The sequence below is a fragment of the Cystoisospora suis genome (genome assembly GCF_002600585.1).
Source record: "Cystoisospora suis strain Wien I chromosome Unknown contig_421, whole genome shotgun sequence".
Lineage (NCBI taxonomy): Eukaryota > Apicomplexa > Conoidasida > Eucoccidiorida > Sarcocystidae > Cystoisospora > Cystoisospora suis.
This window is the reverse complement of record NW_027153222.1, coordinates 68,914-89,131: the sequence shown is the minus strand read 5'-3', so window position 1 is coordinate 89,131 and position 20,218 is coordinate 68,914. Positions and strand designations below refer to the sequence as shown.

Genomic DNA, 20,218 nt, shown 5'->3' with positions numbered 1-20,218 from the left:
TGACTTCTGTGACGTACTCCGGCCTGGGTGCCGCGGCAATCCTGTCCAGCGAATCTTGTCGGAACAGTCAACTCCGCTCCGGTGCGATGACACGCTACGACAGTACCCCACCACGTGTGGCAAGTGTACTACCACGCGAACCACGTTTCTGGGCGCCAGTGAACCAGAAAGAGCTGTTGTGGCAGCGGTCCCCGCGTGGACAGGCCGCGTCGCGTCCCACACCAGCCGACCGCTCTTGTACGTCTCCTAGATGTTAATGTAAGGATGTCAGTCGGACACAGTGTACACGGACACCCGTTGTTTATTCCCATAATTCCGAGGCGCACGAACATGAGAGCGATGCACCTGCCTTCGCTCAGCCGTTTCCCTCGACGCAGCACCCGCGGACATCTCCGACGCCCGTTCTAAAAATACACCCGTGCTTTCAGACCATTTCAGGCTCTACACACACCCACTTGCATAGCCGGACAGGACCCTCGGAAAACGCAACAAAACTCACGCTTGCACACCGGCAGAAGACCTCTTGTGCAGAAGTGCGTTGAGTGCGTCAGCAATGCGCATTACGCCAGTCTCAATGTCGGCCTCGCTATAGTATGAGAAGGACAAGCGAATGTAGTCATCAAATCCCTGCAGAAGAGAAGCACAGTCACCGATGTCTTTACATGCGACAAGCATACACGGCGTACAGTCTCCATGTCTCCTGCGCTGCAATCAACGTAGCACCTTTCGGACCCATCTTTCCCTGGGGCTCACATTCTGGTGGGCCGCCGCATTCAGGCGGTGGTCCGGCACTAACGCCCAGCCGTGTCAGGTACCAGAACGATAAGGAGAGATTGCGAGAAGTCGCGAGGTGAGCACAACCGATGAAAGTCGACAGGAACAACGCGGTCGCGGCACAGCCATGCCGTTGCAGCATTCGTTCAATAATCTTCTATTTTGCATGCGATGAGCGAGTTCCTGTGGTTTTACGCACGCTTGGGGGAAATCAACCAGCCGCCTCTACTCAGAAAACAGTATCAGATCCCACGGAAGAGCATCCCGGTTCGGACAACTCTGTATCTGCTCCTGTCTCGGCGAGCGTAGTAAGTGGACTACACCGGCCCTCTGTCTCTTGGCGCAGAGCCTAGCGTACCTTGCCAAATCGGGTGCCAGGAAGAAAGCACACCTTGTGGTTTGTCTCAGCTTCTGTCAGTAGGTCAAGAGACTGAACACCCTGAAACACCACGGGCAGTCCACGGAAACCTGGCAGTGCACGACAGTGACGCGATTCAATCTAACAACATTTGAACACCAACTTCATGCACAGAGACACACGACTCACACGGACATGCCCACTGCTGGAATTGTACGGCAGAGCACGAACAACCTGGGGCGTTAGAAACAGATGCAACTCAACGCACGTCACGACACGAGGTACAGCCGAGCATCCGCTGTCTCGTAGAGTATCGAGTAAGCCCAGCTTAGCCTCTATCCGGACACCTCGAGCTTGTTCCTTCGTTCACACGCAAGGCGGGCCTACCTGGCCTCTGCTGGAGTGCTTGCAGTTCCAGGGAGAAACGCTTGTCAGAGCCGCTACCACCAAAACTGGCGCTACCTCACTTTGGACACGCTCAGGGAAAGCAATCAGGAAAAGAAACGCGCACACCTGCCACGCGACACTCCTTTCTTCAAACGAAATTGCATAAAAAATCGTGTACAACGGCGCTGTCACTCTACGCACACAGAACGCCGTCAAAAGCGGCCGCGCGAAACCACGCCACCAAGGCACGATCAGAGAAGTGCACCACATACGAGAGACCACCGCGCACACGTCGTGACCATTCAAGAAACGGACCGCCCTTCAACGACGGATGTAATTCGTATGATCGCATTACAACGTGTCCCAAAACCAAGTTAGTATTGTCCATAGCAAGATCAAGAAAAACAAAATATCGCCCGCGGTGCCGCAGGTTACGTACCTCAGGGAGCTTCACAATGAGAAAGTATCCGCCGATGGGTTCCTCAAACGAAACTCCCTTGGGCATGTACTTGGTCAAAGCGGCCTAGAAAGGCACACAACAGGTGGCCCCGTTTGAGCAAACACACGCACGCTCATAAGGCGTCATTCACATAAGTGCCTGTATACGAACAGGCTGATACCGCGGCGTCGGAAAAAGACACGGATGATCTACAGTATAAGACACGTTCTGACAGCCCACTCCACGGGGTCAAGGTCGCTCCCTCACCTTGTATAAGAGTGCAAAAAAGAGCTTACAACCCCTCTTACTGCCTCTCTGTGTCAGTAAGAGAATGGCACAAATTGGCAGTGGGAAGCCACCTTCGGGGTCCATTCCATTGTGACGAACTGAGCCAGGGAATGAATCGCGACAGGGCAAGACGCCACCCAATAGGGCCGATCTCGCTCGCGTACGCGTGTTCCTATAACACATGAAAGACGCCACGGACGACATCCTCCCCCGGTCCCCTACGCTAGCTTTCAGAAAGAGAGACCAAAAACTTTCTGCACGACAATTCGGTCATGCTCCTAGCTTACCTTCATCCTTTCGCATCGTCGCTGCAGCGCCTTACGACTCGCAAGAACGTTCTCCTCGAGGAAACCCATCTCTATAGCTTTTTGAACCAAGCCGCACATGACTGGATTCAAACACTACACGCAGATAAACAAGAGCCACATCAGGCACAACACCCGCAGGTTCAACACGCTTGTAACTTCGAACATCGTCGAAGCTAAAGGGCACTCCCACTCAGTACGCCAACCTTTCTACACGTCCTTCTCTCCAACGGCCGAGGAATAGGAGACGCTCACCCCGCCGGAGTCGATGAGGCCGCACGCCGCAATAGGCTTCAACAGCGACGAATGCGCCTAAAGGAAAAGCGACAACCGAGGTGACACTAAGGAAGGGGTGCAAGCGTCTGACGGGCCAAGGTACTACAGTCTACCAGACGCCTATATTCTCTGTCAAGCTCGAACAAACCAGCACCTATTGCTGATCGCCACACATTTGCGCCCTCAACTTCCTCTTGAATGTGCATCCGTTGTTACTACAAGAACACCACTGCGGACCCTCCCCTTCTCGGGACATACTTTTGTCTCCCGACTTCTAGTGAGTGATTAGAAACTATGAGTTTAGTACATGAGAAGACGCGAAACGGGACGTAGTTTGGACCTATACCGTATGCGGAAGTCGCCTCCTGACGGCCTCGGATACTGCTGGATCACCACACACATGCTGCCAACATACAGGGATAATGCGGGCACAAGTCGCTATCCCTCTATTCATCGCTTCAACTCAGAGTTGATTGTGATACGGAACTGCTTTTGTCCGCGGCCCCAGCAGGGGTGAGCAGTTCCCTTCTACAGGGCTCACGGAGAACTCACCTGCAGCCAGCCAAGCCGAAGTGCTGGCGCAAGGATCTTGCTGAAAGAGCCGATGGAAATAACGCAATGTTCCTGCGGATGATCGAAGGAGGCAAACGGAGGCGGTACGTCCGCTCCTGCAATAGCCAACAGCAGTGCCACAAAAAGCCCCGCGTTTCGGAGACCTCGAAACGATAGACTGAGTGGAAAGAAATTGACCAGGATGACTGGAGTAGAGAAGTACGTTACGGTGGATCCATGTAACGAATACCTTTCCAGTTGAACAAGGCAAGTCTGCAGTAAACAAGACTGCCCGCTTCGCGTCCTTCCGTCCACGTTAGAAACGAAATGTTCTCCTTGTCACGCCCAACAGACACCGCTTTGGGTAATGCCGTCACAACGACAACCCTGGAGGTGTCAGCATACAAGCGTCGAGTTCCACGTTGCCCAGCGATACCCCTAGACAAAGCAGGCAGCCCGATCACACCTGGTTGTCTCTCTCGCCTGCAGCTGAGACGTTACCGGACTGCAGGGTACTCCTTTACACAGCAGGCTTCACTGGGGCTGGCCATTTCTCTCTCAAAAAGCGAACTCGGTAAAACCTGGATGGCCCAGCCTCTGGACGTACCATCAAAACAGAGAAGCTGATATACCTCATCAGCAATGATCTTGAAGTTATGTTGCACCGCGAGCTCCACAATCTTCTTGCGCTTCTCCTGCACAATAGCACACACTTGACCATACCTGCTAGGGATATAGTACGCTGCTAGAAGAATACAACACGGTACCTCTCTCATAACATTTGAACCGAGCGGACCCGGCGTCGTAGACGTTCTTACTCTGCCCTGTCTATATTCTGCTCAATAGAACTGGCGCAAGCTGAGCTACTAGGTCGCGATTTGCGAGGACGAGCCAGTTGTTATATGCCGGAAGTAGCTTCGAACGTGGATCCTCCCGTGGGAACACCTGCCACTGGTTTCAAGCAAACTGTCTGAACTCGTACCCTTCGGATCAGAGCTTCACTGCTAGGGACCCACAAAGGCGGAAGCATTCATTGTCCGCAACAATGAGAGGTGAGCTTACAATGGAGGTAGTCCGTCCTGTGGGATTATGCGCTACGGGGACTGTGTAGAAAAACTTCGGTCTGTATTTCAAGAGCATCTGCTCGAAAGCCTGTGAAACAACGGCAGACGGGATAACTTAAGTCGGTGGTGACTACCCTCAAACCGAAGGTTGAAAGGCGTTCGAACGCGAAACAACGTCCGCACCATTTTCTTTCTAAGGAGGAGTACCGAGAACTGAACACGAACGATCGGGGCGATCTGGCGAAACACTTCGAAAGAAGACCACATAAACTGACCCTCCTTCATCTTGGTTGGAGCCACACGGGTGGCGACCTCTCCGAGACATCTTGCTCCACAGCTGGGGAACAACGAAAGAAGACACGATGCTTCTACACGGCCCCAGCGCCAAGTAAAAACTTCCAGCACCTCTGCTCTGAATCTGAAAACAGACTCTCTCGGTCGGTTCCTCATCCTCAACCAACTGACATAACTCGTCGTCTGAACTCCGGGAAAGGCCGCTGCACCCCTTCTCTTGTAGAAGCAAATGTTTTAAAACCCTGCTGTTCGAAGAAAGACCTCACATAGACTCCCGCAGATTTACGTCCGCTGCCTGTGAGGCACGTCGAATAGTTGTCCCGGTACCTGTCCTATCTTTGGCCCCACGCTGGAACGTTACCTACGCCCACATGGACGCCAACATGCCCGTGAAAGCAGTGACACACGTCAACGTTAGACTAGGCTGATTGACTGATGTAATACCCTCATACGCGCCTTTTTACCGATAACCACGGATGCACATGTGTGATTATGCTAAAGATCACGGCGTCACGGCTCAGAAACATTTCGGACCTTCCTGGAGGGACCACACTAGTCAGGCACCTTCACAAAGCCTGTAAGCATCAACTCCGCCGCTCCAAGAAGACAGCTCCCCTCTACCCCACCCGCCTCCCGCCGGCCCGCCCCCGGAAAGAGCACCAGATATTCTGCTTACCGCCCGGACACAGGCGCACCAGGACAACTAGCGAGCCAGGCATTTCCCTCATCCCAAATCCGTACCGGCGCACAGGAGGCGCTGTGACACGCCCCGGAGGGAAGAAAAAGAGACGTGCATGCAATGACGCTTTCCTGCGGAAAAAAAAACGCACTTACTTCGATATTCACACCATCCTGATCCATGGGAATTTCCACAGGAGTCAAGCCGAAATCGCGGAATGTCGGATACGCCAGAAAGTAGGTGGGGTTCTCCGTAAAAACAACATCACCTGCTTGAGCGTAGACTCTGAGAGCAACAGAATACAGGGACCACCCCGGATGTGACGGCGTGTACGTAGTAACGTGTGCTGTAGACCAGGAAACCCCCATACTTCATAGTCACTCTGTGACTAAAAGTATCGCAGTCTTTCGGGCTGTGAGTCTTTGGAAGGTGCCTTCGCTGAGCAGGTCCGCAAGCACCGGGAAGGCAACAGGAAAGAGCGACAACAAAATACAACCAAAAAGCCGCATACTTGGCAAAACCGTGTGTGGCGGACAGCACAGCGCGCAGTGAGTTCCATCCTGTTCTTACTTGAGCACTCCGACACAGCAGTTGTGTTTCTTGGAAAGGAGAAATCTGGAAACAGACACGGTCTAGCGGTATATCCTGACACCACCTTCGGCGGAAGAGGGCACATACGCGGCCAGGGTTCACAGTCCTACTATGAGAGCTTAATTGTGTTAAATGTATTTTTGGACAGAGGGACATACAATATAGTGGATGTGGTCGAAACAACGCCAGTTGCAACCACCCTGCCCTGGACTTGATTGGGAAATAGCTATTTGTGTCCTGCGAACATCAGGCAGAGTAAAGCGAAGGACGGGAAACCTGCTTACTTGCACACAAGGTCGAGCCCGCCAGCGGAACCATTGACGGCCATGAGCTCGTCTGACTTCACTGAAAAGCCATAGTGCTGAAGGTCCAAGCACAGAGTGTGAACAACAAACCTGCCGCTACACATACGAGGACAGGCCTACTACTCTTCGCGCGGTCCCTGGTGTCACACGGACAGGTCGACTGAGCTCATCTGTCCGACGTGTCCTACATCGACGACCGCAACGCGTGTGTATGTCGTTCGTCGGTGCCTGCGATTCTCGTGCCTGATGCCTTATGGAAGTCAAGGTGGGAGGCTAGCAGAAGCAACGGCGCGCCCTGAAGAATGGTGTTTGCCCGGCTGTGTTCCTCTACACTCAATCTCCACCTGACTACCTGAAAATGCCTTGCGCTCGAATCCCCTTGACACCCTGCGAAGTCACCGGAAACGCTCTGTGCCGCTGCTAGTTTCTCCGGGGGCTCCACACAGGCTGATACGAACAAGAACAAGGTCCATGCATCTGACTGGGACCCAGACCTCATTCAGGAACACCAGTACAAATGGAAAAGCGAAAGCAAGACGATAGAAAAAGAGGAGGGGTAAGGAAAGCTACACCAGAGAAACAGCCCCGATCCAACTGCCGAAACAGTCTGTCGCCACCTCTGCCCAGACGACACGGCGGGAAACGGTACGGATCTTTTTCGAGTGAGCTTTACAGGTCTACCGGATATCTTTGTCCATGGCAGTTGCAAAGGTTGACATAGCAACTCCAAAGAAAAACGAACCAGAAATGGACATGACCGTGTGGCTGAGCCTGTATACTTGATATACTGACTCCGCGATCGGGATGCCAAACTGGTAGGGCCGCCCCCCGAAGGAAAAACTGATCCCAGTGGCTCATTTGTGCTTGGGGACCCGGTATGCCGCCCCGAAAACGGCCTGATCAGCATGCTGTCACAGCTTTCATCCGTACCTCGCTGAGGAAACCCGCGAGACTTTCTCGGAACTCGAGAAATCCCTCGGGAACTCCATACATGAAAAACTCCGGGTCATCCTCTGCCATCTTCGCCGCCATAGCCTTTCTTAGGCCGTCCACGGGCAGTTCCGACGGAGCCGGGTACCCCAGCCGTAAGTTCACTTGCTCCGCGGCCGGGGGGCCTTTGGTCTGCATGTAACGGATCTTCTTCTTCGCCGGACCGTTGTCCACCGGCGATGCCCGACTTAATGCCCCCGTCATCTTCGCAGGAATGGATACAGAGGAGATACACAGAGAACAGGAGATACAACCGCCTAAGAGAGGAGAATGAACGTACGCTCGAGACAGCGAAACCGAACACCGGCTGATTCAAGTCAGGGGGAGCAGTTCGACGTGAAGTGTTTCCGTCAGCTTGGTTGCGAAAACCACGCCTCGCCGTCACGCGAAGAACAAATCAGTCGGGGAACGCAGCGTGTTAGTTGCGAGCGCGAGACGGCCACAACCTGGACCATGGCGCGCACTTACGTCGCCGATCCCTCGCGGGGAGACATCGGCAGCCGGCGCGGCAGTCGCAAAGTCAAACCGCATGTGCTGATGAGCAGAGGAGACCCCCGGACAACTCCGTGTTTCTCGCTGTCCTGACTGGGACAGAGCACGATGTGTTCCTCGGCTCCCGGGATACGCGCTTGTTCGTCCTGTTGTTGCCCTGCTTGCGAGGCGCTGGGAACGCCGTGTTTTCTCTGGTGGCTTGAGCATCGCTGGCTGGGGCGCGCTCGACAGTTGCACCCCGTCGTGTGGCTAGGCGAGGGTACTCAAAAAGAGCAGGAACATGAGACGCTAGTAGCGAGTTCACCTTCCTGCGTTTGCGCGCTACAGGACGGTAATCGAGGCAATGAAGAATGAGTCGTCCTGGCGAAACATCGCCTTTCTTCTTGTTCACGACTAGACGCGGCCAAGCAACGCACAGCTCGCTGCGCTGCGCGGACATTGTGAAGAGTACTGCGGCGTTTCGTACACGTCAGTCTGTGTTACTGAGGGGAGCAATTGCCTTTGGTCTGCCCGGTGCGTGTGTGTTTTTAGTTCTGTATCTCATCTGTCTGCACTCGTCTGTCAGATACCGCCGTCTGTCTCGGATGTCTAGAGCTGCCTTCCGTCCACGCCTGTGAGCTTTCACTTCAGCGGCCCTTGCGTCAGTGCATGGCTACAATGAGCCGTACAGATTGCGAGACATGAGGACGCGCCCCCATCTCCTGCGCTACCTATTGACATGCAGGTCTGCAGAACCAATGTAATGGGCCAGCCTACGGTATGCAGTTGTACGGCGTTGTAACCCCCTTGACTTGTTGGGACCTAAACAGACTTCGGCCTTCTGTGAGGAAAAGCTTCTCCCTCCAGAGCGATAGAACAAACTTGACTGTAGGCGTGGGTGTGTCCATGCTACAGGGGGGCTCGATGTCTCTCAGAAATTTGAGTCTGAGACGGTCTATCTGCTGACAAATGCTAGTTCGCAACACTTTCGAAAGAGGGACTCTGGTTTCTCTCTGGCACACAGTTGGATCGACTGGGCACGGCGCCCTCTTATGCCAAGATCCTGAGTGCTAGACTGTGAAGGACTTGCATCCGCCACTCAAACGTGTCTGTGTTTGTTGCGGCATGAGAAGGAGCACTCCGCTGCTCGGCCATCATGGCAACTGGGAGCCGTCGCGAGCCCTGGAGCTATTCCCCTGTTCTGTCTCTTCCACCGGACAGCGGACGGTGGCAGCCAGACTGGACTTGCTGTTTAGCCGGATGCTTCCCCGACATACCGCCCCCACACGGATGTCGAGAATCGACTTATGAGAATCCGTCACTGTACGTTGAGCAACGGAGGCTGCTTCCTTCAGAGTTCTTCTGGTTTCGAAGCGAAGGAGAAATGAGAAGTGTGCTTTCCCGTAGGTCGCAAGATCAGAAGAAGACTTTCACAAGATGTCCCAGGAAAAGAGGCCTTTCTACCTGCCTGAGTCTTGGCTAGATGCGGATGGCCGTCTGTGTTACCCAGCGCACGTTCTAGAAAGCATTCCAGAGGAGTCCGAGCCGGCGTCTTCGCATGCCACTTCAAGACGGGGGACTTTGTCTAGACAATCTTCAGACCCGTATACGGCGACAAAGTTTGCTGGTCAGCCGGGTTCTACGTCCGCCCGCGGCGAAGGCGTTGTCGAGAAGGCACACAGTTGGGAGAATGGCGTGGGAGAAAATGCTCACTCAAATGAGAGCTGCACTGTACAGTCGGGACGGAGTAACAGCCCGTTGGCGCAGCCAGAAGCAGACTGTTCTCTTAGTTTTTCCTCTGACGACTGCGATGTCGCTCGTTCGGATCGGGGCTTCGTCCCTCCCGAGGAGACTTGTGGAGGTGGAGTATCTTGCAGAAAGGGAGCTAGTGCCGGTCGAGATGAGGGAGTCTCGAGTTTCTGCCGCAATGATGATGCTCCATCCGCCGAGAGAGACTCCAGTGCGTCAGGTATTTGCACTCCTCCTGGCAATGCCACAGACGTATCCACGTACGTGTTGTCGGCAAGAGATTCACAGTCTTTGAGGACCTCGAATGACGGGTTGTCCATCGAAAATTCAAGGACGTCGGAGGCCCGTTGTGCGTCGGTTGAGCGTTCTCCATCCAAAGACGCCGGCACCGTTGTGGTTCCGTCACAGGAGTCTTCTGCGCTGGAATCCCACCTTAAGATCTGTTCTCTTCCCGCGCCTTCTGTGGTGGACGCTGACCGGTCCCGGCAGTGGATGGCAGCCGAGCTCAAGCCGTTAAGGACGCAACTCCCTCGTCATAGCAAGCAAGGCCAGTTGAAGTTTTCTCATTTCTCACGGGAAGCGCTACAGAGTGATTTGATGAGAAAAGACGGACGAATCACAGACGCCCTGAGCAACAGTGATCCAGGCAGCTCTTTAGTGTCTCCCAAGGGGACAACTGGGCAAACCCTGCATGCAAATGGAGAACACAAACTGCCTGCTTCTTCCCCCCCGGTGATGCGCCGGTTAGACGGTGGTGCCGGCCAGAACACACTCGACATTGGAGAGCGACTCTTGTCTCCGGAAGAGGTTCTCAAAACATCTTCAGAGTGCCTGCGGGATGCACCATCAGGAATGCCTGCAGCCGATCCTGCCGACCAGGCTGCAGGCTTTGTCGCGTTTTTTCCAACCCGGGAAGAGAGTGAAATATCTTCTACCTCATCAGATAAACAGAAGGTTACCAAACACGCAGGTGCCTCTCTAAGACAGGGCAATTCCCTTGCTGGTCATCCGTCACAGGATGGTCAGATAGCAGATGCACAGCCGGGTGCACCCCTTGGGGAATGTGATGGTCTAGGAAAAGTTGATTCGGTCTCTAAGGTACCGGCCTGCGAAGGACAGAACCAAGAGGCTTCTCACCCGGGCGAAGCACAGGTTGCGACTGACTCGCCTGGTTCACCAAGAGAATCTCGTGTTGTATCTACCCCGCAGTCGTGTTTCCGGAGACGTGGTAGGGGGGACGGCGACGCTGGATCGGCCGCGGGTCACCCCTCAGCACTGCCGCCTCTTCTATGGCTCGCCCTCCGTGCAGGGGAACTCTCACGTTTCTTAGATTTCTCTGGGAATCTTAATCTGTCCGCGGCGTCAAAGCCTCTTCGGGTCCTTCTGTCTCCGTGGTCTTCGATCTGGGAGCATGAGGCCCAGAGGACGCGGCTGACTCCGCACGACGCAGTTGGCCCCGAAATACCACATAGCGCGGAGTGTACAGAAGCTTTAGGGCCTGAGTCATGGGAATGGGTTGATGAAAACGCCTACGGAATGAAGGAGAGAGGTGACTTGTTCGTGCACCTAGAAGACGAACGTTCTCGTGTCCTCACTCTGTGTGCCGCTAATAAAAGATTGCCGAGTTCCGCATGGCTTTGGTATACGACCAACGTGTCTTGGAGTCACCTAAGAGTGACGGCGTCATGGGCAAAGTTAACCCTCGATCAGATTGAAATGATTTTCTCTCGAGCGCACGCCCTTGTTGAGCTAGAGATTTTCGTATCTGTACAGAGTCTGCAGAGGCTTCTCCATGCAAGCGTCGAGAGTTCTACTACTCCCACTTCTTCTTCGCCTCCTTGTTCTCCCCCTTCTGACAGGGGGGGACCGCCCTGCCGCTGCAAGGAACTTCCATGGCGAAAGAAACTAATGCATTGTCTCTTATCCGCTTTCGCATGTTTCTACACGAATAAGGCGAGTCTACGCGTTTTTCTACTTCATGTGGAGGGCCCTCACTCTTCACCAGAAGCCGGAAATACCAGTCACTACTCGTTTCCACCTTTTCGGAGATCGTCGTCTTTCTTAGCTTCGACAACAGCAACAGGTACTTTGGCGTCCATGGATTGTAGTGTAGCGAGCACCTCGATCCCAGGTACCGCCTCCCTTGATGGGGCTTGGTATTTTCCCAGGTTGAGAAGTTTCTGCCTTCATGGCTCTCTTGGCTTATGGTGTCTCCTCACCGGCTTCCGAGATCTATATGAAAACGACATGAATGAAAATGGTGTTCTTTCGAGTTTTTCGGCCGCTGGGTCGTCAGAGGGAAGACTTGGAAATCAGGATAGCACGAGCCGCTCGGGGCACTTACCAGACGAGGAGGCTGGGACTTGCAGCAAGTCCAGCACTGGGACTGCCCGCCGTTGGGGGCGGATGTGCAATAGTCCGGCTTTGGAGAGAGACGACAAGAATCTGCGGCGGGGAGTGTGGAATCACACACAGCGTAAGGCAAGGAATTTCTTTGAAGTCTTGTCTAGACAAAAGGGAACTAACGGATGGATGGCTCTACAAGCTCCCGGTCTGATGTTTCTGGCGATAGCAGATAGGTGCGGATGGTTTGACTGGAACGTTGTGTTCCCTGTACTCGCCCTTTGTAGACGCAAAGATCCCAGGGGACAGCAGTCGTCCCTCTCTCCAGTGCGCTGCCGTTGTGGTGTGGCGATTGCCGAGAACTCAGGTTATGATTTGAATCAAGCTCAGGAGACTTTTTCTGTTCTTCGCGCATGTACGGTGGCGTCTCTTCGTACAATTGCGTATCTCTCCACGAGCGCTTCTTCGTCCCTTCAAAAAGTATCTTTTGACTTTGGCCCTCCTGCAGGGCCGGAACGAACGCTGCGAGGAGGACCGACGCCAGGTGCATGCAGCCGTCTTTCTTGCACTTGCTGTGTTTCATCGGCCTGCAAAAGCGCAGCTCGCAGTCGCGAATCGGCTGATTCCGACAGGGAACGACGTGCTAGCCGAGGAGAGCTCGAGCAGTTTTCTGAAGACTTGGGTGTTGTCTTTTCGGGGTCGGTCTCGACTGTATGGCGCGGAGATGCGGGAGCACGTCGGTGGTGTGGAGCTTTGTCTGAGATGCTCGTTCTTTCAAAAGAAAAGTACTTCTATCTCCATAGTCTCAGCGGTGAAAGGGAACAGACTGTGTGTGGAATGCCGGGGTATCCCGGAAAAAGATCGAACCCAAAGCAGGCCTTGTGTAACATAAGGGAAGAGGCAAGGGTCACTTCCCCACAGCAACCAGAGAGCAGCGAACGCGGGGAGAAAGAGAAGAGTGAGAAAGACGAGGAAGAAGGAGAGTGTTTGGATACGGAAAAAGGACCGGTGGCACAACTGAAAGGAAAAGACGGAGACGAGAAGCGGAACGAAGAATACGCTGAGGACCAGCAAAAAAAACAAAACCAACAAGGAGGCCAAGGAAAAACGGGACAGTCACTTCCCACCACCACAGCAAGCCAGGGAGTTGTCGATCAACGAGGACAGTCTTCTCTTGCTGACGAAAGCACTCTTCCTTCAGCTCTTTACTTGCCGGAATATATTGATTTGTTACACCTTTTCGTCGGTGCCGTAGGGCCCAGTTTTCCTGTACTCCGTTCGGTCTGCTTAAGTGATGCATGGGCGGCGGCTGAATCCTTGACGGCTGTTTGTCTGGATGAGCTGAGGGCCGAGGGGAACAGACAGACAGAGAGTCTGTCCCTTCTTCCCCTCCATCCGTCTGTATCGTTCTGTGAATCAACAGTTCAAGAACAAGATGACGGCATTTCATTTCAACTGCCACCACAGAGAATGGCGGCTGCATGGAGGGGACGATTGCCGGAGCTTCAGGAGGTTGCCTTTGTTTCCCCGTTTTGTCTTTGCTGTCCTGTTACTGCATGTGGAACTCAAAAGAATAGGGAGCAGTTTCAAAGCGCCGCGGCGGCACTTACATTTTTATGCGATGTCTTCAAGGCGCTTCTGTCTTATACTTCTGCCGGGTCCAATAGCTCAAGTGGAATACGCATGCGTTGTTCGTCTCTCTTCTTACTTAGCGCACTGTGCCCACTCGACGCTTGTTGTACTCAACGGTTTGTACAGCAGATTTCTCCTTCACTGGTGCATCTTCTTGTTGTTTTTCCTCCCACTCCGTCCGTCGTTCCTCTCCTCGTCTCCCGGGTGGCATCCGCCACGTTGTTCCCTCGCTGTCTGTCTTCTGGTTCTCTGGAATCCTGTCTCTTTACGGAGACTCCATCAGCTCTGTCACAGCCACAGCGGCCTTCTTCTGTCTCGTCGTTTGTTCTGCCCGATCCAGTCCCTGATACGGAGCGGGAGGCGACACACCAGGCTGGCTCCCTGCCACTGCAGCACGGGAAGAAAGACTGGACTGAAGCAGTGAGGGAGAGTGGAGAGGCAGGGTTTGAGTGGGATGGAGGACTTGACTCCTGCCCCATCAGTCGTATAGACACGGCGCCTCGAATCACACCTACACAGAAGGGGTCGTCTTCTGCTCACTTCGTGTTCGCCTCTCTACGAACTCTTCAGATCGTCAACTTCTATCCCCGTTTCCACGGTCTTTTTGCACGAGCGTCCTTTCTTTGGCCAGAAGACTCGCAAATCTTCTCGGAACTGAGAGGCGTGGTGTCGAAGGTGGAGAAGATTTCTGACTCCTGCATGGACTACGCGGCGTCTCGTAAGGATGGTCGCTCTGTAAGTACAGAACACATTGACGGATGTGCTCACTCCGCATGCGAGCCTTGCCTGCACTCATGTGGCGAGGGGGAAATGCTTCTTTGGAATTCTCGCAGGAGGAAGTGCACGAGGGAAGATAGCGGAGAGCGTTTTAGCAAGGCTCGTCTTCTTCTTTCTATGGTGTGGGAGGAGGGAAGAGATACCAGCAGTCTGTGTCAGAAGTGGCCGGACAGCGCCGATAGTAAGATCAGGCTTTCTGCAGTGACGTTTCCAGCGTCACTTTGCAATACACAGGCAATGGGAAAGAACAGACAGGAAGAGGCGCCTAAAACGTCAGTACGTTTCGAAAGCGACAATAGAACGAGAAACACGGAGAGTGTAAGTCATATGCTTGAAAGAGCCCTGGCGGAGTATGCAGCAGTACGGACAACGTTTCGACAGCAGAAGAGCTTCGCCACGGAGTTGATGGATCAGTTTATCAGAAAGTTACCTCCCTTCTGTCTTGTGCTGCCTCCATCGGGCAAGCAGACGGCTCGTCTACTTGCTCTGTTTTTCTCGCCGTCAGTCTCGTCTCTGTTTTCTTGTGAGATCTCGCGTCAGCGTGCAGTCCAGTTTGTCGTTCCCATTCGTGTTGACCTGGAAGATGTCTGCCGGGTCGCAAGAGAACCGTCGGGTGGGGAGATGCCGTCGTTTCACCAGGGCTCATCGACGAGCTCGGTTTGTTCACAGCGATTTGATCTTAAAGGCCTCGCCGGTCTAAGAGAAAAGGAGGCAGGTGTGACGGAGAAGGGCGGAGAGGGGCGCTGCGCTGTACAGCGGAAGACTGAGGAAGACCGGAAGAGTTCGCCCATTCCAGCACAGGAGATCTGTTTGTTCAACGAAAAAAGCAAGGCAACCTCACGGGAGACACCAACGCCGAAGCGGGACGGTGAAGGTTTCGCCCACTTGGGCATATCTGAAAGTGGAGATCTATCGCAGCAGAGATCTTTGTCTTCTTCCCGAGTTCCTCTTCCGCTTGTGGAACTGGTGGTCATATTCAGGTTATTGACTAGGGTTGCGCTCCTGGAACAAGGCACTCTATCTCGTCCCTTGTCTGATGGCGTGCTGTCGGCTCTAGACAATCCAAGAAGATGTTCGCTGCGTCCCTTTTCTCGTAATTTGCTACGGAGGTTCTCTGGTTCTCAGAACAGAACTCCTATCTCTAGCAAGGATCAGGCCGTACCAACGGAGGCTGTCAAGAGACATACCTGCAGTGACAAGGGGGACAGCGAGGAGGGCGCTCGGAAACCACGGGGAGTGAGTGAACACAGCCAAGCTCTGAGGAGAGAAGACATTGATGATGATAGGGTTGAGGTCGGTAGAACTGAGTGCCCGTTCTTCTCTCCCTGGGCGGAGAGGTTGGCCTTCCTTACATCTGCTGAAAGCTGCGATGATCTGGAGCATTATGACTATCGTGTAGCAGGTGAGACGGGCATTTCACAGAGGACGTTTGTACACGATGCTCATAGAATGTCGCCTGAGGAGACGCGGGCTAAAACACTGAGATCAGTTTCCAGAGAAATGACTGCAGTCAGGCAGTTCGCGAAAGACGAGGTAGCTTTGAAGCCGTCCGCAAGCGCCCTCTATTTTCTACGTCAGCAAACACAGAGTGCGATGGAGTATAGGCCCGCAAGGAGAGAGGGAAGGGACCTTCTCCAACGGAGAAGGAGTGCCACGAGGAGCGACCCGCATCTCGAGGGGGGGCACGTGGAAAAGGTTGAGTGGCTTCGGCGACCAGAACCAAGGCGTGAATCTAGTAGTAGAGCAGGCAGCGGTAGAGAAGGTGAACATGATGTCGAAGGGGAGGGTGACGCAGGCGCTGTAGAAGGGAAGTGTATTTTATCGAAAGACAAGAGGTCAGAAAACATCTTAGAGGACCGTGAACGAGGAAGGGCGCAACGATCTCAAGACCGAGATACAGACCACTCAGTCAGCTGTGCCTGGGAACGTGAAACTGAGGAAGAGACAGAAGTGGACCGTATGTTTTCTGAGCATTTGCTGGCGAAAGAGAGATCGTATGTTTCACTGGAAACTCCCCTCGGAATCCACCAGGGAGGGACTAAATACTTAGCTTCAACAAGTCGACCTCGTGTATGTGAGAGAGCTCTCTCATCGAGAAAATCAGAAGGTTCAAGGAAGGGCGCGCCGCAGACTTTGCCAGCCCCTCTCTCGGAAAACACGCTCAGTTCTCTTGGAGACGGGGGCCCTCCTGCTTCTTGTCAACCTAGTATCGTGAGAGACATAGGGATAGATGCCGCGACACATCGGAGGAGACTAGAAGTGAGAAGTCATGCTTTTAGACCCTCATCTCTTGAATCCCACGATCTCCGGAGATCGTTGTCCTGTGTCGGTAGAAGAACTCGTGCCATAGGAACGCTCGAGCCGAAGAGGGTTGACAGGTACGGTTTTCCTAGCTTCTCTTTAGGAGGCATAGCGCAAGGCCTTTCAGACAAAGTAGCTACATGGTGGGGAGTCGAAGGGGACGAAAAACGACGCAAGGAAGAACAAAGACGACTGGGACACAGAGAGCCAGGGAAACGAACCACCTCGCTCCACGGATTTTCGGACTCATTCCATACAGGGGAAAACGCCTTGCCAGTCCCTCCTCGAGTTGCTGTGCGTCGCGCGCAAGAGAGAAACAGAAGAGATTTAGAAACGAGAGCGGCAATGGGAGCTGCGCAGCGTGCACCAAGCTCACGCGTGACGACACGTGGTGCTCGGCAGTCGCCGCCCGCGGTGGCTCCCAAAGGCCGGCCTTTTTCGACGTTGGACGGTTCCGCTAGACAAGAAGGTGAGAAAAGAGAATGCAGAGAAGAGAAAGAAGGCATTGAGAAAGACGTACAAGAACAAAGTGGCGACGCGCCTTACCGTGATGGGCATCGGTCACTTGGTTTAGCCAAAGACACACTTTATCAGGACGGGAGTTCTCCCGAGGGTCACCGGTTAGTAGTGTCAGACCCAGCAAACCGAAGAGAAGGTGTGGGAGCAGATAACGATATCGTGACGGAAGGCTCGGAATATTCTGGGGGGTCAGGTACTAGTGGGCTTGTTCGGAAGCTCAAACGAGATCAGAGTTTCGCAGACGGACAGAGCTGGGCACAGGAGAGGTTCACGACACGTTCCGGGGCTCCGGTCCATTCTGACTCTGGATCCTTCTGTGGTCAATCATCAGTGGGAGACTTGGTAAAAGAATTCGTATCTTCTTTAACAAAGCAAGCGTCAGAAGTTGTCGACTCTGCAAAAGTTATCTTCACACCCTCTCTTCGCGCCAGGAGGACTGTCTCTTCTGATTCCGGATTAACCAGCTTTTCCACCTGGCAACGTGAAGAAACAGATAGCGAAGAGGGAGAGGAACAAGATGTTGGGAAGTTGTGGGGGCGGCGAATGGTAGACACAACAAGCTTCTGGAACGACTGGAACTTCTCTTCTCTTCACGTGTTCGGAGAAAACGAAGAGCCCTCAGAGGAGAGCAACTGCCAGGCTCGGCCTCGCTTACCTAAGTGCTTCCGCAGGCGCCGGGTGAAAGAAGACTCCGGGATGCAAGACGATTCACCTGCTGTCAGGTCTTTCGACTTCTCCTCTCGGAAAGAAGTAGGAAAGTTTTTTGGAGAATCTCATCATCCTTACGCACATGTGGAGGCATTTCAAATCCTTCTCATTCCCTCACTGTTGTCATCGTCAACTACATCTTCTTTCCATCACTCCAGGACCTCACAGGGTAGAGATTTCTGCACGCAGACGAAGAAGGAATGTCAGGGATCAAGGTCGAGCGGGCAGGCAGTGTCGTCTTCTCATGAACCACAAGCAGAAAGAATGGAGGAATCACTGGGATATATCGTGGATCAGAGTGGCGAAGGAGGGTTTGTTTCTTCGCGTGACGAGTGGATGGCAGCCGCCAAAAAGGCAGCGACACCCGGGCCCAGTCTCGCGAACGCTCCCGTTGTTCTTTCTGAGTATCTTAGCGTCGCGCTTTCTTCAAGTTCTCCAGCGAGGACAGCTCTTATCCGTTTACTTCGTTTAGCCCTCCCACAGCTGCGGTACCTTCTTTTTTCCGTTGGTGATTCGAGTACTAGACCTCACCCGGGGACTTTAAACCTCAGTCCGTCCTGTGTTTTCAAAGAGAATGAACGAAGCTGTTTTCCTGAGTGCTGCGGATCTATTGCTGCTCGGGTTCCCGCAGTCTCCGCGTCTTCGCGTTCCGTTCTGTGGCCTACCGAGCACGCTAGATTGGAACAGCCCCGTCACTGTCGTCTGACTACTGTGTTGGGTGCGCTGGGCTTCCATCGCCTCGAAGTGAGTAGAGGTTTTCCCGCGGGCAGTCACTACGGCCGTTCATTTGAGGAGCCGTTAGCGCCTGAAGATGAGAAACAGATCAAGAAAGGAGGTCATAGCTTCGAAAGAGCAATGACTCAACGGTTCTTTACGACGGCCCCTCGTATTCACGTCCCCCCGGTATTCTTCAGTGTCGAGTCAGAGATCGGGCTGAGTCTCAGAGCAGTTCAGCTGCGCAGTCTGCACGTTACCACTGCTTATAAACGAGAGCCGCCGTGCTCGAGAGGTGGGGAGAGAGTGAGACGGACTTCGTGGTCCTCATCAGGTGACCTTGGGCGTTCTCGTTCAAGTGCTCTTGTGTTGTCGGATAATTCTCTATCACCTTTTCTCCGTCGGCCCTCGGATGTCTCCAGCGTCCACTACTCGGCTGTAGCACCATACCTCATCTCCACTTCTCTTTCACGGACTATGTCCCTTAGTTTCGTGATCAGTTCTCGTTTACCCTCAGTGGAACTAATGTTCGACCAGGCGAACCAAATGGGGGAGCGCATATGTGGCTGGCTAAGTGAAGCAGGGCGCCGGGGAGTGTCAAGCGTAGAATTGCATACGGGTCCTGCGAGGCGACTGGCGTCTAACATTCAGGACGCAGTATCCGTTGCGTTTCGCGTTGTTGCGGAGGAGGTGGAAGGGGGGTTCGCAGAGGAGGAGCCTGGCGGAAGAAATCCTAGGCCTGGGAACGGCTACGCAATACAAAGCAGGCAGGCTGATCATGCGAGGGTGGAAGCCGAACAGGAGCCGACAGGATAACCTCGTGCTGCAGAACGTTGTGTCAGTGGCGCCCGAGAGAAGAGGGAACGAAGAAGGGAGGGACTCAGCAAAGATCGCTCTCATAATATGTCGTGTTGCCTTCGTCTTTTGTCGTGAAGAGCGAGATGCCAGTGCCCTCTGACCTGCTTCTTCCCTGGTTTTCTTTTCTCCCGCTGCGGTACTGAAGTTCGATTGTCCTGTCCAGTCTCTAGCCTGTTCAGTCTGTCTCCCTGTCGTCCGGGGTGTTCTTTTTTATGCAAATCCCAGCTGGGCTCAGTTTTTTATGCTGGTTGTTGAAGCCCTTTTCCGAAAGTTGTCAGAAGTTTTCCCGCTATAATCTGTTAGTTCGTCCACGTACGTGGTGACAGATCCACGTCTGGTGTGTGAAAAATTGTCCCCTCTTGTCAAGGCGATCAGGGACTGTTTCGTTTCCGTGGTTCGGAGCTTCTCCTCGTGTACACAGACGCTGAGCAGGCCCAATTTTGAGCTTTCGGTGAGCGGCGGAAATCGAACCCTTCAGCAGGGCCAGTCAAGCAACCCCCTTACCTTTCTTTTCCCATGTGTGTGCTCCCCTGCGCATCGTAGCGGTAGCAAAGACGTCATCTGCACCAAGCATAGCCTTTTCAGGATAGCGGGTGTTCGGTGCGAAGTCACTGGTGGAGCTCCCCTTCGCCGTCGACCGGGGACCACGGGACTAGGTTTTCTCATGCATGGTCGCAGGCAGTAATCACGTATATAATAGCGATGCTGATGCGTCTGGCTTTTAACTTGACTTTCTGAAGCGCAGCAGGGGTTTGTGTACACACATACCCGTCAACTGATGTCGGACCCAGCTCGCGCCAGAGCGCCCGAAGAGTAAGTACCATGTCGCAGATCATCTGAGGAG

General features: G+C 53.7%; 2 protein-coding genes across 2 annotated transcripts; one reads left to right on the top strand and one right to left on the bottom strand.

Moving 5' to 3' along the window:
- Window positions 1–495: 495 nt before the first annotated feature.
- CSUI_001049 (aminotransferase) lies at window positions 496–7,750 on the bottom strand (the record flags this gene model as incomplete). Its single annotated transcript, XM_068061255.1, has 10 exons — window positions 7,243–7,750; window positions 6,292–6,368; window positions 5,572–5,701; window positions 4,442–4,531; window positions 3,987–4,074; window positions 3,380–3,495; window positions 2,534–2,647; window positions 1,959–2,042; window positions 1,133–1,213; window positions 496–627 (listed from the first exon to the last, which is right to left on the bottom strand). The coding sequence occupies exons 1-10, from the start codon at window positions 7,504–7,506 to the stop codon at window positions 496–498; spliced, it is 1,176 nt and encodes a 391-aa protein (XP_067926774.1). The 5' UTR covers window positions 7,507–7,750.
- Window positions 7,751–8,024: 274 nt separating this feature from the next.
- CSUI_001048 (aaa family domain atpase) lies at window positions 8,025–19,874 on the top strand. The gene has a single exon (XM_068061254.1). It carries the CDS (start codon window positions 9,211–9,213, stop codon window positions 19,330–19,332), a length of 10,122 nt encoding a protein of 3,373 aa, XP_067926773.1. The 5' UTR covers window positions 8,025–9,210; the 3' UTR covers window positions 19,333–19,874.
- Window positions 19,875–20,218: the final 344 nt, after the last annotated feature.

Bases quoted from the DNA above. Each gene is read 5' to 3' on its own strand.
- CSUI_001048 (XM_068061254.1), top strand. From the start codon at position 9,211: ATGTCCCAGGAAAAGAGGCCTTTCTACCTGCCTGAGTCTTGGCTAGAT.